The 17,152-nt window shown below is 37.7% G+C and overlaps 2 protein-coding genes across 2 annotated transcripts; one reads left to right on the top strand and one right to left on the bottom strand.

The window, feature by feature from the left end:
• Positions 1–2,709: 2,709 nt before the first annotated feature.
• LOC122664650 (probable leucine-rich repeat receptor-like protein kinase At1g35710) lies at positions 2,710–4,977 on the top strand. The gene is made up of 2 exons (XM_043860568.1): positions 2,710–3,099; positions 4,792–4,977. Exons 1-2 carry the CDS (start codon positions 2,724–2,726, stop codon positions 4,941–4,943), a joined length of 528 nt encoding a protein of 175 aa, XP_043716503.1. The 5' UTR covers positions 2,710–2,723; the 3' UTR covers positions 4,944–4,977.
• A 7,814-nt stretch (positions 4,978–12,791) lies between these two features.
• Positions 12,792–13,559, bottom strand: LOC122665706. The gene has a single exon (XM_043861857.1). It carries the CDS (start codon positions 13,557–13,559, stop codon positions 12,792–12,794), a length of 768 nt encoding a protein of 255 aa, XP_043717792.1.
• Between the last annotated feature and the right edge of the window lie 3,593 nt (positions 13,560–17,152).

Here is a 17,152-nt window from a genome sequence, read left to right as displayed (position 1 = left end):
TAGTATCTCTACAAACTCAATTGGACAGTAGTCGTAACTCAATCAGTGGACTGATACCACCACAACTTGCAAAGTTGATGATGTTGAAAATTTTGAATCTATCCCACAATATGATCACAGGCACCATACCCCTTTCTCTCAAAGAGATGGTTAGCTTAGTATCTCTTGATTTGTCCTATAATCAGTTGGAGGGTGTTGTTCCCAACAACAAGGTTTTCAAAAATGTTGCTTCACCACAAGCATTTAAAAACAATAAAATGTTCCCTACAATCGATCTCATACAAGTATGGGATATAGTAAAAATGGACACAAAGTCCTCATATCTGTCATTGCTTCTTTGATAGGAATTGTGTTCCTTGCATTTGCTATTATTGCTGTCCTTTTCCTCTTGCGAAAAGAAGTGAAAAAAGAAAACATAGAAGCAACAAGAAGAAACCATGGCAATATATTTTCAATATGGAATTTCGATGGCAAGATTGTATATGAGGACATAATTCAAGCAACAAAGGATTTTGATGCCAAATATTGCGTTGGAGCTAGGACTTATGGGAGTGTTTATAAAGCAATTCTACCTACAGATCATGTAGTAGCCTTGAAGAAGTTCAATCCATTGGAAGGTGAGGTGATAGTTGATGAAATAGAAAATTACTTGGACACCCCCTGTACTATGGCCTAATTACTTAGTCTCCCCAATGTTTGAAACAATTACTTGAACACCCCCTGCAGTTTACCATTTCTTTCAAGTGGCCCTGTCCGTTAGTCAGTCACCATTACCATGGGTTAAATACCAAAAAAAAATAAACCAGTAGCCATGGCTGCTGTTTCAAAAACCATTAGGGGGTCCTCGCTTTCTCCCTCCCCTCTTCCACTTTATCTCCCCCACTCCCTGCAGCACTCCCTCCCCGCCACCTACTGTGCTCCCTCCCTGCTATGAGCACCTTGGTCGGAAAGCCCACTCACACCCCCTACTGCTCTGCATCGTGAACCCTTAAACCTCTGCCTCTTGCACCTGTGCCCCTCGACCTCTGCCTCTCCACCCCCAATTCAAAACAGAAATCTAATGAGACACCAAAATCAAAATCTCCAAATCCACAAGAGTTGTAAATCAGTCCCCTCTGTTTCCTACTCTCTCCTCTCCTCTTCTTTCTAAAGCTCTAGTTAGACCACGGACTCAACACGAAACGTGTCATACATTCTACCTAAACGCGTCTCTGCAAACCCAATTTTGTCACTACAAATGTTTGTTTCTCGCCACTGAAACTGTATCTCTTTGTTCTCTTTCTCTTCCATGTACTCTGTGTCTTTGAGAGGATTAATCAATCGTCTTTGTCACCGCTGCAACTGCCGGACTCAAATTTTCTCACTTCTGCAACTTTTATTTTTCAGCGTGAGAAATCTCTTGATCCTTATGAAACATATTTCTCAAATAAGCTAAATGTAAGGAAGCAACGATGCACGTAACAGGATCTTGCATTGGTTGCAGATGCAACAAGGTTGGCTATAGCGGAAGACGAAACTCAGTAGGTAAATTTCTGAACAAGGATCAAGTAAAGAAAGTTTTGGGCGTAGACAAATCGATGGTTTGGGTGGAATGCAGTAAAACTCTGCAAAAGACCAACAAATAAATGCTTAGGCGATGATTGAGGATTGGGTTTTGGAAAGAGGATTGTTTCAAGATGAGAAAAAAGAGCAACTCATCCTCAAAATTCAGGGGCTATCTTTGAGTTTTGCTCATGTTCTTCTAAATGATACAACGAATCAAATCACTATGTGATTTTATCCTTCATACATGGGTGGTTGTGTAATGTGAGAATCAAATCACCGTGTAACTAACCCACCGATCTAAAGGAAATTGGATCAAATCTAACCTAGAAAAGACGAAGTTTGTGGCAAGTTCGAGTGCACCTGAAGGCCAGAATCGGAATTTGATGAAATCGAGGTGTCTCTGTTGGTCTTTGGAGCAGGCATCATCGTTTCTGAGACCTCAAAACCTTATGGAAACTAAGATTGGCGATAAGATTTAAGAAGGGTAAGCGCGTCGGTAGAAGTCTCTATTCAAGAACATTTTTTTTTTTTTTGGGAGACAGGAGGGGTATCCGACTTTAGGCCGACTAAATCCCCCTTGGGCTTATACATGACCCCCGCGCCACGCACGAACCGGGAGCTTTTGGGCCTTAGTGAGCCTCAGGCGGGTGGCCCCAAGAAATTATGCAACGGCAAAGGTTTGATCACGAGACCTCGCTTCCTGAGGCGGAGTCTCATGTCCCCTCCAACCCAGCTGCGCTAAACCCTTGGGGTTCTCTATTCAAGAACATTGGCTTCTATCGTTTCTGAAAGAAAGTCTCGTCCAAGACACGTGGAGAATTTTCACTGCTCATCACATCAAGGAACCGCAACCATGGTTGCTGGTTTTTTCTTTTGGAGAATCTTCACTGCTCATCACATCAGGGAACCGTAGCCATGGCTGCCGGTTTTTTCTTTTTGGTTGCAGGAAGAAGAAGAAGAGAAGAAGGGTAATTTGGTAATTTTAATTTTACTGTTTTCTATTGAATATGTGATAAGGGTAAAATAGATATTTTCATTTAAACACTAACAGCAGACTAACACTGTCAGGTTTAGGGGGTGTCAAGTAATTGTTTCAAACGTTGGTAATCGTAAGCAAAATGGCCATAGTACAGGAGGTGTTCAAGTAATTTTCTCTTGATGAAAGCTTTGGGAATGAGATGTGTGTATTAACAGATATCAGGCATCGGAACATTGTCAAACTTTATGGGTTCTGCTCCCATCCACGATGCATGTTTCTTGTTTATGAGTACATGGAAAAACAAAGCTTAGCAAATTTCTTGGGCAATGAAGCAGAGGTTGTGGAGTTGGATTGGATGAAAAGAGTAAATGTCATCAAAAGTGTGGCCAATGCTCTGTCTTACTTGCATGATGATTGTATTCCACCAATAATTCATCGGGATATTTCCAGCAAAAATATATTGCTAGACTTGGAACTTGAGGCTCATGAATCTGATTTTGGTATTGCAAGACTATTAAAGCCAAACTCATCTAATTGGACATCAGTCAAAGGAACTCATGGATATATTGCTCCAGGTATTTAAATTTGTCACTTCTATATGCTATGCTTTTTATTGTTGTGCATTTAAGGTTTCTTTATTTTCACTCCAGTATTTAAGACCTAGGACTTTTTGTTAAATTGGGACATCGAAGTATTTACATCTTAGTATTGACAAGGAAAAAGATAAAGTTTTTGTATCTGGAGCAAAATTATTATAGTTTGATAAATATCTTATTTGAACTTTGAGAGATTTAGTATACAATCATCAATACTTTGATTAAAAAAATATAATTTAGTTTCTTTTAATTACAATTATTTTAGAGTAATAGGATGAACGTCGTCATGTCCTATTGTTATGATATTTATACTACATAATAAAATCTTAGATTTTCGATCAATAGATATCCTTTAGATTCTTTTTGATTAAATGATGCACAGTATAAATTAGGATGAGTACAATTGAGTAATTCAATAAGAAAACTAAAAGATATCATATATTTTTTATATCACTTTGAATTTGGTGTTCATAAAGAAACTAGGGAAAAACCTATTGCAAACTAAAAGAATTTCAGAAGTATAAGGGGGGGGGGGGAGCAAAATAGAACATTGAAATTACTCATTTAGAGTGAAAAAGAAGCCCTACAATATTTCGTAAGCTACCCTATTGTATTTGTAATAAATTATTTTTTTCTCCAAAATTTTATGCAGAAAATAGGTATTTCTAGCGCTATTGTGTTTTTCTATATATTGAATTAGAAGCAAGTTACAATAGCTACATTGTTTTTGAAGGACCAAAGCTTTAGGAGTCTAGGCCAACCCTACAGAATTTTATAAATCAACTAAAGATCTTAAAGTAATCTGGTAAAACTGATTGTTGGATGGGTAGTAGAATCCTTGGTATCTCTATCATGAGGTCCCATCTCTACCATATTGGCCCAACATGCATTTATTGTTTACTTTGTATTTTCTACATCAAGCTTGTCAAAATTGATATATCATTTTGCTACGCTTTATATTTGATGTGGTAAAAACATATGGGCTAAAGTTACCATAAGAATTGAAGGTGATAAAGACAACATATCCACAAAATTTTAAGCACTAACTAAAATGACCAAAATTTGTAGGCGGCCCCATCTAGAATTTTTTTTTCAGGCAGGCCCTATTTTTGACACATGGTATGTCAGATGGGGTTGTAACTTCTGTGGACAAGTGGACTAAGGTCCCTCACTCTTATTCAGAACTGAAATTTATATACTGATGTGAGTAGTATAAAAACAACATTTTACCTATGCAAAACATGTATATAGATAGAGTGCTAGTATCAAAAGCTACAATACTCACTAGTAATGAAGTAATATAGGGCACAAGTTTCTTTCAAAGCCTAGAGTGGAGCTTCCCTCCATGAGCCACCCTTTTTTAGCCACATTCCCTATTGAATGTGAACCAATTTTGTGAATTGATAGATCTCAAGGTCCATTGTTCACATGTAAAGTTTAGCCTCACGGAGATTTCGCAGTGGAAAAATGAAGCATTAAAAGATGCATGATTACTAAGAGGGTGCATGGACAAAGAGTAAATAACTAAATTTGAGCCTTAAAATTGATACCTAAGGAGTCCAGACCTTGCTCTATCATATTCATCATTTAAAATATATTGTAGTTTCTATTTGAAAACTTATTTGTTATCATGTTTATACATTTTCACTTAGTCATTTTATTCTCTTGCAGAGCTTGCCTACACCATGGCTTTAACTAATGAGTGTGATGTATTTAGTTTCGGAGAAGTGGCATTGGAAATAATTATGGGAAGGCATCCAGGGGAGCTCATCTCATTTTTAACATCACTAGTTGGCCAAAAGATGCTATTAAGGGACATGTAGACCCACGTCTCACATTTCCATCAAATCAAAAGATTGCAAATGAATTATGGTTTCTGTTGTGGGAATAGCAATTGCATGTTTACGCAATCACCCACAATCCTGCCCAACTATGCATCAAGTATCAGAAGAGCTACTTGTTCTCCGACCATCATTTGTAGAGCATTTTTATACAATTACTATAGGTGACTTAAATGGTATTGAAATACAATAATTGTGATCGATGATTCATTCAACCACTAAGGAGATTCATTTGAAACTATACTCAAAATTAAACAATAGTCCTAAAGGTCAGCCTTTTGTTAATTTGCATGGTTTAATTTCGATCCAGTTTCCAAAACTATATCATCCTTTTGGGTTTTTTTATAGGGATAGAAAGACTAAAGTCCTCAATGTAGACAAAAGAGCTATGATTATTTTGTGAAAAAAATTTTATAACTATGATTTCTCTATTTTAATAGGTACGCTTCACATTGGCGAATATCTGATTTTAATCTTACTAAATGAGGTTTAACTGATTTCAATTTTAGTCCTTCTGATCCCTTTCTTATTTTGGAACTTGGACGTGGTAGTTGAAGTCGAAGGAAGTTGCATTGGCTGCCCTTTTGTTTCAACACCCTTGTGAAGTGTCACCAATGATTAGTTCCCTAGGGTGATCAGTTGTGAACTTCCATTCTTTGAGAAAAACAATTCTGGCTCTATCATCTAAAACCAACCTACAACTTCAGTGATAATTTCATCAAAAGTGACATTAATAGATTCCTCCACAACAAATATCCTTTTATTAAAAATACGATAGGCCCTACCAATAGATGAATAACCAAGATATACCAATGTCAGAAAGATGCTTATGACCAACTGAAACAAATCACAACCAAGAAATGACAAAAGATACCATCCATCAATAGTTAAGTGAAGGATGTGTACGAGGAAGGCTCAATAATGGTTTCATCATTCATGAATGACTCAGTCACACGGTGTAACCTATAAGTTGCAGAGAACAAACATTCATTGATGCAGCTACTTACAAGGTACAATGCCAGTTTACTGATCCCTAACCCACACATTCTTCCCGATGAATTTCTGTTCTCTACAGCTACTTAGGGCGCGTTTGGTAACGTTCAGAATGCTGTTCAGAACAGTTCTTTTAATCAAAAAGAACAAAAAACATCAAAAAGTGTTTGACTGTACGGTTCATTTTTTTGTTCTTTTAGAACAAACCGGAGATTATTAGCACCAAAAGAATGTTCTTTACACACCATCTCTAAGACGGTCTGCAAAGAACAAGAACGAGTTGAGACGGACAAAAACCATCAAAACCAGTGGTTTTTGAGTTTAGACGAGAAAGTTATCTCTTGCTCTGCCCGTGGAAGTTTGGAGACGACGAAGGAAGGCATCTCGCACTCTCTGCAACCCTAGGTGAGATCTCTCTCTCTCTCTCTCTCTCTCTCTCTCTCTCCCTCTCTATCTCTCGCATGCTCTGCCTCTCTCTCGCTATATCCCTCTCTCTGTTTCTCTCTCTCGCTCTCTATCTCTCGCACTCTTTGCATCTCTCTCTCGCTCTTTCCCTCTCTCTGTCTCTCTCCCTCTCTTACTCTCCCTCACTGTCTCTGTGTCGATTTTTTGCTCTTTTCCTCTCTCTCTCTGTCTCCCTCTCATACTCTCCCTCTCACTATCTCTGTGACGATTGATCCAATTTTTTCCCCTATTTTGTCTCAGGAAGTGGATCAGTACCCTTCAACCGAAAAGGTATGGATCAACACCCCTTTGTTTCCCATTTTGTCTCTGGTAATATTATATCTCAGATCTGAATTATTGTTGTTGTATATGTTATCTGCCCATGTTTGCATTTTCTGGATGAATGAATGTGTCCATTTTTGGGACTGTTTTCTCTAATTTTAGTTTAAATTACGGTATATTTATTGCAAGGTGTTGATGTAACGCCCCAAAACCCGAACGATCGGATTTCGAGTCGTTAACTCAAATTAAATTGTTAAACATCAAAGCAACACAATGAACACCTAAGATAAAATTTCATTTAGACAGTCATTAAATTTAAAACCGAAATAAATGTCCAAGTCTTTCAAAGGAGAAACATAACCAATGTTTCAAAACCAAATAAACTGAAATAGAGTCAAGTTCAACATAGACTATCCAACTCAAGGAACATAAAGTACTACTCTGAAGATAATCACAAAAGATTTCTCTTAGGTAAACTCTTCCAAATCACTTGCGCTCAACCACACTTCCCCAAGATTCTCTGGCTATATCTACATCCTCATCTCAAGCTTGGCCAAAGCCCTCATCTGCAAAACATCACATTCTGCCTGAGTTGTGGAACTCAATAGGCTACCTGATAAAGAGAGAAATGCTTGAGAAGATATGATATCAATGGTATAAAAACTAGCTGAGTACAAAACGTAATGTATGCAAGTGTAAATTTTTTTTTTTTACATCTATAAATTTTTAAAATACAATACTCATTAATTTCATTTCAAAAAATCCAGATCAAATGACAACTATACTAAATTCTTAGAGACGGGCAAAGCTCACCAAGATAACTAGTGGTACAAGTATAGCCCACTAGACTATTTTACTATTACGGCACGAATACAAATGCTGGTCTATTCCCGTTCCTTATCCGTCATAAGCTGGGATAGGACTTGCAAAACAATTTAGTTTCAAAGGCAAAGGGCTTTCACCTCCCATACCGTCTTACGGAGTTTCTAGTGAGAAGCAACAAAAGGGACTCTACCGGTAGGACCATAATCCATCTTTTTGGGCAGCCACCCCCAAGGACTAATAAATCAGCCCCACTTTCGGCTCAAATGTATTCTCAAAACATAATAGAGTAAAACATTGAAAGTTCTTTAGATTAGTCACATCAAAATGAACCCCGAAACAGGGTTAAAACAATATAGCGGTGTACTGAACTGATTCATGAAATAAAACCCAAGTAGAATTTTAATGTACATAAGAGCATGTGAACCAACACAGAATTATAACACTACATAACACAGCATAGACCAAAAAACAGAGTTTAAATTACAACTGTAGAATTTTAATGGATAAATATTCCAAAACAGAAATTAAATCAGAACTGCAGAATTTTTGTGAATAAATCCCAGAAACAGAAATTAAATCAAAACTGCAGAATTTTAGTGAATAAAATTCCAAAACAAAAATTAAATCAAAACTGCAGAATTTTAGTGAACAAAATTCCAAAACAGAAATTAAATAAGAACTGTAGAATTTTAATGACTAGAAATTTCAAAACAGAAATTAAATCCAAAACTGCAGAATTTTAGTGAGCAAAATTCCAAAACAGAAATTAAATAAGAACTGCAGAATTTTCATGAATAAAATTCCAGAACAGAAATTAAATCAGAAATGCAGAATTTTAATGAATAAAATTCCAAAACAGCAACTAAATAAGAACTGCAGAATTTTTATGAATAAAATTTCAGAACAGAAATTAAATAAAAAATGCTGAATTTTAGTGAATAAAATTCCAAAACAACAACTAAATAAGAACTGCAGAATTTTTATTAATAAAATTTCAGAACAGAAATTAAATCAGAAATGTAGAATTTTAGTGAATAAAATTCCAAAACAGCGATTAAATAAGAACTGCAGAATTTTTATTAATAAGATTTCAAAACAGAAATTAAATCAGAAATGCAGAATTTTAGTGAATAAAATTCCAAAACATAAATTAAATAAGAACTGCAAAATTTTAATGACTAGAAATTTCAAAACAGAATTTGAATTGCATATCATGAATTCCCTAAACAGAATTTAATTTACATGGCATGCATTCAAATAAATGAACATGGATTCCCAAATCATAGTTTTCCTCTATATATCCCTAACCTTTGAAGGATTCTTAAATCTTAAACACTAATCCACGACAAAGAAAGAACATAGAATAAGGAACCTACCTCCAACCAAACCAACGTCCTCACTCCTCTCCTCAACCGTGATTGTTCTTAGCCTTTCTCTTCTCCTTTTCCAATCTTCTTTGGCTCCTCTTGTGCTTGAAGTCTTCCGGCCAAGATGGGATAATAAAAGATTTACTCTCCTCTGTAAATAAGACCTAAAACCTCATCAAAAATAGGGAAGGAAATCAATCACGATTCCTTCCCCTCTTTCCCTTTTTTTTTTCTTTCCTTTTCTTTTCTTTTTCTTTCCTTGTCTTTTCTTTCCTTTTCTTTTTCTTTCCTTTTTTTTTTCTCCACGATCCCTCAATGGATCTGCCCAGCGACCCAATTGGCTCTCGGGTCAAGCCCAAAATTTGGGTCGCTACATTCTCGCCTCCTTAAAAGAAATTTGGTCCCCAAATTTAAATAATCATACCTGATTCAAATAACTCTGGGTACTTTGCTCTTACGTCCTCCTCACGTTCCCATGTCGTCTCTCCTACTCCATGATATTGTCATTTCACTTTAACTAGTGGAATCACCTTGCCCCTCAAGGTATGCTCCTTTCGATCAACGATCTGAGTAGGATTCTCTTCGTACGTTCCATCTTCTTGAATGACTATCGGCTCTGGGTCAATCACCTCAGATGGATCTGCATTGCACTTTCGAAGCATAGAAACATGAAATACATTATGCATCCTTGACATCGCTGTAGGCAACGCCAACCGATAAGCTCGCTTGCCCACTTTCTGAGTGATCCGATACGGCCCAACATACCTTGGACTCAACTTGCCCTTCCGTCCAAACCTCATCACACCCTTGAAGGATGAGACTTTCAGAAACACTTGATTGCCTTCCTCGAATTCCAATTCCCGCAGTCTGTTGTCTGCATAACTCTTCTGTCTGCTCTGAGCTGATCTAATCCTCTCCCGTATGAGTGCAACTTTATCTGCTGTCTGCTGTACTAATTCTGGTCCAAGGAGCTTTCCCTCTCCAACCTCAGACCAACACACTAGTGATCTACAAGGCCTCCCATACAAAGCCTCATAGGGAGCCATCTGAATACTAGACTGATAGCTGTTATTGTACGAGAACTCCACCAAAGGCAAATGTCTATCCCAATCTTCGTGAAAATCCATAACGTAGGCGCGGAGCATGTCTTCCACTATCTGGTTAACCCTCTCTGTTTGACCATCAGTCTGAGGGTGAAAGGCAGTACTGAAATCTAGTCTTGTCCCCATAGCCTTCTGAAGACCTTTCCAAAATCCCAAGGTGAATCTTGCATCTCGGTTGGATACAATCGATACTGGAATCCCATGTAATCATACTATCTCCGTCACATAAATCTCTGCCAATTTCTCCAAGGACCAATTTTCTTTAATGGCCAAGAAATGTGATGATTTAGTCAGTCGATCAACTATAACCCAAATAGCATCCTTGCCACTTTTTGTCCTTGGTAACCCCACAGTAAAATCCATAGAGATATTTTCCCATTTCCACTCTGGGATCTCAAGAGGTTGAAGCGACCCTCCTGGTTTCTAATGCTCTGCCTTGACCTGTTGACATACCAAGCAGGTAGACACAAAATTTACTATCTCCCTCTTCATGTTACCCCACCAAAAGATTTCTTTCAGATTCTTGTACATCTTCGTACCACCTGGGTGGATAGTATACTTAGAGTTGTGTGCCTCTTCCAAAACTGCTCTCCTCAATTCAACATCCTTTGGAACACAAAGTCTTCCTCGAAACCATATACTTCCATCTTCCCCTTTTGAGAAATCTGGATGAGAAGCTAAGTTAGACTTAACTTTTTCCAAGAAAGGATCTCCACACTGCTTTGCCTTAATCTGACTCATATATAAGAGTTGGTTGTGCTCTGAAACTCGCAATCAGGGATTTCTCCTTCCTGTAATGCACATGAAAACCTAGTTCACTAAACCCTTCCAAAAGTTTCCATTCTTTACTCATCAAGCTTGCCAATCTTGCAGCTGGTTGCCTACTGAGGGTATCGGCCACCACATTCGCCTTGCCAGGATAATAATTAACAGAAAAAGCGTAATCCTCAATAAATTCCACCCAATGCCTCTGCCTCATGTTTAATTCCTTCTGCGAAAAGATATACTTCAAGCTCTTGTGGTCGGTGAAGACTTCAAATTTTTCACCATACAAGTAATGTCGCCAAATCTTCAAGGCGAACACCACTGTTGCAATTTCCAAATCATGAGTTGGGTAATTGACTTCATGTGTCTTATTGCCTTGACGCATAAGCAATAACCCTTCCTCCTTGCATCAAGACACAACCCAAGCCTCTCTTCGACGCATCACAATAGACCACTAATTCTTCGTTTTCGGAAGGTAGGGTGAGTACAGGGGCTGTTGTCAATCTCTTCTTCAATTCCACAAAGCTCTCCTCACACTCCGCTGTCCACACAAACTTCTCATTCTTCCTAGTCAACTTAGTTAACGGAGCTGAAATCTTAGAAAACCCTTCTACAAACCTTCTGTAATAACTTGCCAGGCCCAAAAAGCTTCTGACCTCCGATGCTGTAACCGGCCTTATCCAATTTACCACCGCTTCAATTTTTATTGGATCCACAGACATCCCTTCTTTAGACGCTACATGTCCCAAGAAGCTCACCTTAGTGAGCCAAAACTTGCACTTCGAGAGTTTGGTGAACAACTGGTTCTTCTGCAGTAATTGCAACACCATTCTCAGGTGCTAACTATATGCCACCTCTGATTTTGAGTATACCAAGATGTCATCGATGAATACAATAACAAAATGGTCCAAGTGGGCCTTGAACACCCAATTCATTAAGTCCATAAACGCTGCTAGGGTATTGGTTAACCCGAATGGCATAACGGTAAACTCATAATGTCCATACCTTGTTCTAAATGCCATCTTTGACACGTCTTCCTCCTTGACCCTCAACTGGTGGTAACCAGATCTGAGATCAATCTTAGAGAAGAATTCCGCTCCCTAAAGTTGATCAAACAGGTCATCAATCCTTGGCAAAGGGTACCTGTTCTTAATTGTTGCTTTATTCAATTGTTGGTAGTCTATGCACATCCTCATGCTACCGTCTTTCTTCTTCACAAAAAGGACCTGAGCACCCCATGGTGAAGTACTCGGCCTGATGAAACCCCTATCCATAAGTTCATCCAACTGATTCTTAAGTTCTTTAATTTCAGAAGGGGCCATATGGTACGGTGCTCTAGAAATAGGTGCAGTCCCATGCACCAACTCAATAGTGAACTCTACTTCTCTTACAGGAGGCAAGCCCGGCAATTCCTCAGGGAATACGTCGGGAAATTCTCTCACTATCGGTATTTCTTCAAGGTTCACCTTATCTTTGTCTACCTTACTCACACTAGTGAGGTAGCACTCACAACCTCCATCCAGCATCTGCATAGCTTGCGAAGCATAAATCAGCCTAATGTCACTTCGTCTTTTTATTCCCTTGAACTGGAATGTTGGCATACCAGGTATCTCGAACGAGACCAACTTGTTAAAACAGTCAACCTTAGCATGGTACGCTGCTAACCAGTTCATGCCTAAGATAGCATGGAAGTCTTCTAGATTCAGCACAATAAGGTCTACCACAAGTTCTTCTTCTCCTATCCCCACAATGCAATTCTCATACACCCAATTCGCTTCCACTATATCTCCTACTGGTGTTTCTACTCGTAAAGAGAATTCTAGTTTGCTGGGTTCTTTGTTCAACTTGTTAGCAAACACAGCAGATATAAAGAAATGGGTTGCCCCCGGATCAATTAATACATGAGCTATAATACCAGAAAGAGATAGGGTACCTTCTATAACGGCCTCGTTAGCTTTCACATCTCGAAGGTTCATGGAATAAAGCCTCCCCTGGCGAGTTTGTTGACCGCCACCTTGCTTATTGCTCTGGTTTTGTCCTTGTTGTGGGTTTTAAAGTTTGTCTTGCTGAAATGTCTTCTTTAGATTTGGACATTCGCTAGCCCGGTGTCCGTGCTGTCCACAGCTGAAACATACATTGGTGAGCTTGAAACAAGTCCCTCCGTGACGTTTACCACAGTGAGTACAAATAGGGTGCTGACTCTGAACATTTGTTGATGTGCCTTGAACCTTCGGCTTCTTCCCTGGTGGAGCTTGAGCCTTAGAGCCACTGCTACGGTTCTTGTTCTGCTGAGCTCTAACAGATTGTAACTCATTGTCCCCCTTTTCCATGGCATACGCCTTTCCTACCACTACTGCAAAAGTCTTCAACTCGAAAAGTGACACCTTATTCTTCAAAAATGTTCGAAGACCTCTAACAAACTTGTCTGCTTTCAATTCTTCCGTCGCTACCATGTGTGGAGCATAGTGGCCCAACTGGGAGAATTTGGATTCATACTGAGCCACAATCATGTTTCCCTGCTTCAAATCCATGAACTCTCCAGCCAAACTATTCCGAACATGTGTGAGGAAATACTTCTCATTGAACAAATCCTTGAACAGCTGCCACGTCAAAGGAGGACTCTCTGCTGTGCGGAGTCTTTCCACTCCCTTCCACCATAACTTAGGGTCACCAGATAGTTTGAACACCGCCAACTTGACTTTCTGATCATCCGTGCACTCCAGTATGCCAAAGATGTCTTCAAGGTGTACAATCCACTCATCCGCTTTAAATGCCTTCATCAATCTGTGAAGATCGTTCGTAGCTCTTCTTGCATACATGGTTTCCTAGTAACAAACAAAATTCATCTTAGAGTAAGACACAGACAAAATATAGGAAGCCTATTCTACCCAACCTTAATGTGTACCCATTCTCACATCGCCTTAGGACTACTAAACCTAAGCTCTGATACCAATCTGTAACACACCAAAACCCAAACAATCAGATTTCAAGTCGTTAACTCAAATTAACCTGTTAAACCTCAAAGCAACACAATGAACACCTAAGATAAAATTTCATTTAGACAATCATTAAATTTAAAACCGAAATAAATGTCCGAGTCTTTCAAAGGAGAAACATAACCAATGTTCCAAAACCAAATAAACTGAAATAGAGTCAAGTTACATAGACTATCCAACTCAAGGAGCATAAAGTACTACTCTGAAGATAATCACAAAAGATTTCTCTTAGGCAAACTCTTCCAAATCACTCGCGCTCAACCACACTTCCCCAAGATTCTCTGGCTATATCTACATGCTCATCTCAAGCTTGGCCAAAACCCTCATCTGCAAAACATCACATTCTACCTGAGTTGTGGAACTCAATAGGCTACCTTATAAAGAGAGAAATGCTTGAGAAGATATGATATCAGTGGTACAAGGACTAGCTGAGTAATAAAATGTAATGTATGCAAGTGTAAATTTTTTTTTTTTTACATCTATAAATTTTCAAAATAAAATACTCATTAATTTCATTTCAAAAAATCCAGATTGACAACTATACTAAATTCTTAGAGACGGGCAAAGCTCACCAAAATAACTAGTGGTACAAGTATGGCCCACTAGACTATTTTACTAATACGGCACGAATACAAATGCCCGCCTATTCCCGTTCCTTACCCGTCATAAGGTGGGATAGGACTTGCAAAACAATTTAGTTTCAAAGGCAAAGCGCTTTCACCTCCCATACCGTCGTATGGGGTTTCTAGTGAGAAGCAACAAAAGGGACTCTACCGGTAGGACCATAATCCATCTTTTTGGGCAGTCACCCCCAAAGACTAATAAATCAGCCCCACTTTCGGCTCAAATGTATTCTCAAAACATAATAGAGTAAAACATTGAAAGTTCTTTAGACTAGTCACGTCAAAATGAACCCCAAAACAGGGTTAAAACAATATAGCGGTGTACTGAACTGATTCATGAAATAAAACCCAAGTAGAATTTTAATGTACATAAGAGCATGTAAACCAACACAGAATTATAACACTACATAACACGGCATAGACCAAAAAACAGAGTTTAAATTACAACTGCAGAATTTTAATGGATAAAAATTCCAAAACAGAAATTAAATCAGAACTGCAGAATTTTTGTGAATAAATCCCAGAAACAGAAATTAAATCAAAACTGCAGAATTTTAGTGAATGAAATTCCAAAACAGAAATTAAATCAAAACTGCAGAATTTTAGTGAACAAAATTCCAAAACAGAAATTAAATAAGAACTGCAGAATTTTAATGACTAGAAATTTCAAAACAGAAATTAAAACCAAAACTGCAGAATTTTGGTGAGCAAAATCCCAAAACATAAATTAAATCAAAACTGCAGAATTTTAGTGAGCAAAATTCCAAAACAGAAATTAAATAAGAACTGCAGAATTTTCATGAATAAAATTCCAGAGCAGAAATTAAATCAGAAATGAATTTTAGTGAATGAAATTCCAAAACAGCAACTAAATAAAAACTGCAGAATTTTTATGAATAAAATTTCAGAACAGAAATTAAATCAGAAATGCTGAATTTTAGTGAATAAAATTCCAAAACAGCAACTAAATAAGAACTGCAGAATTTTTATTAATAAAATTTCAGAACAGAAATTAAATCAGAAATGTAGAATTTTAGTGAATAAAATTCCAAAACAGCAACTAAGTAAGAACTACAGAATTTTTATTAATAAGATTTCAGAACAGAAGTTAAATCAGAAATGCAGAATTTTAATGAATAAAATTCCAAAACAAAAATTAAATAAGAGCTGCAGAATTTTAATGACTAGAAATTTCAAAACAGAATTTGAATTGCATATCATGAATTCCCAAATCATAGTTTTCCTCTATATATCCCTAACCTTTGAAGGATTCTTAAATCTTAAACACTAATCCACGACAAAGAAAGAACATAGAATAAGGAACCTACCTCCAACCAAGCTAACGTCCTCACTCCTCTCCTCAACCGTGATTGTTCTTAGCCTTTCTCTTCTCCTTTTCCAATCTTCTTTGGCTCCTCTTGTGCTTGAAGTCTTCCGGCCAAGATGGGATAATAAAAGATTTACTCTCCTCTCTAAATAAGACCCAAAACCTCATCAAAAATAGGGAAGGAAAGATTTCCTTTTCTTTTTCTTTCCTTTTTTTTTTCTCCACGATCCCTCAATGGATCTGCCCCAGCGACCCAATTGGCTCTCGGGTCAAGCCCAAAATTTGGGTCGCTACAGTTGATCTTCGAAATTCATACTAGCCACTCTATCCTTGAATCTCATCTGATTTTGTTTTTTGAAATTCTGAAAATAAATAACAAACCATTTGGGAGCTTAGTACTTCCTTCTTTCTTTTTTTTTCAATTGCAAATTGGGTTTGAAGATGCCGGTCATGTTTATTAAAGGTTTGATTGCCCCTAGAGATTTTAGAAGGAATTTCTCTAGAAGCCTTGTGATGTATCTGGTATTGTAAAAGGGGTATCTTGGGATTTTAAATGCCAGTGGATGGGAGAGCTTAAATTCATTGAATTACTTTCCTCCTACTCTAGATTATCAAAAAAGCATCTCAGTGCACGAGGCACCTGCTACTCTAGATTAATAACGAAGAAAACTATTTTCGTTCTATATCCTTTTGATGGAATCCGTGTTTTATTGCCACAAGGATGGCCTTGCATAGTTCTTTAGGACTCTTGTTCAATACTTCTGTTCTCCATATCTTACCTTCTTCAAACTTTAACTCTTGAATTTAGGGTTACCTTTAAGGTGTACCACCCTTTAAATTTTCCCACTGAATTTCTCATGCAACAACCTAGATCTCCCCACTGTACATAGATGCTGATGTCAATTCTGCTATTAAGCCTATTAGTAGTAGGCTGTAACTCAATTTAAAGCTTCCATAATCCAGAGCAGAAGATAAAAGACAAAAGAGGGGGGAGTCTTGTTAGAACTGAAAATTGTGGGTCATCCATAAGTTCATTTATGGGCCCAAAAAGGGCTGGACATTCAATGGAGCCTGTTAAAGATTCATACATGGGAGGGTAGTCTTAGCTAAGTAATTTGGGATTTAATTGTTATATTGTTTCTCTTTCCTATTATAGTTATATTTCAGTTTTCTATTGTGATTAGGTTCTAGGCTTAGCTAGGTAAGAGGTGTTAGAGTCGTATTTCCTTTGTAATTCTTATTTGGCTTTCTAAATATAAAAACATGAAGGCTGGTATGATATACACACCATCTATCATCCAACTCTCTTCCCATCTTCTCTTCTCAGTGATTGTACAACTCATAATAGATAAACAAGATTGAAATTCAAGCAAGAACTATTGGAATTGAAACAAACAGTCGTATGGACAGTTTTGCTGTCTATATGCAGGAGCTAAAGCAGGCCAACGGATTTGAACCTGAATGTA

This window comes from Telopea speciosissima, chromosome 6 (genome assembly GCF_018873765.1).
Source record: "Telopea speciosissima isolate NSW1024214 ecotype Mountain lineage chromosome 6, Tspe_v1, whole genome shotgun sequence".
NCBI classification, from domain to species: domain Eukaryota; kingdom Viridiplantae; phylum Streptophyta; class Magnoliopsida; order Proteales; family Proteaceae; genus Telopea; species Telopea speciosissima.
Note: the sequence above shows the minus strand (reverse complement) of the source record. Positions and strands in the feature narration are given on the sequence as shown.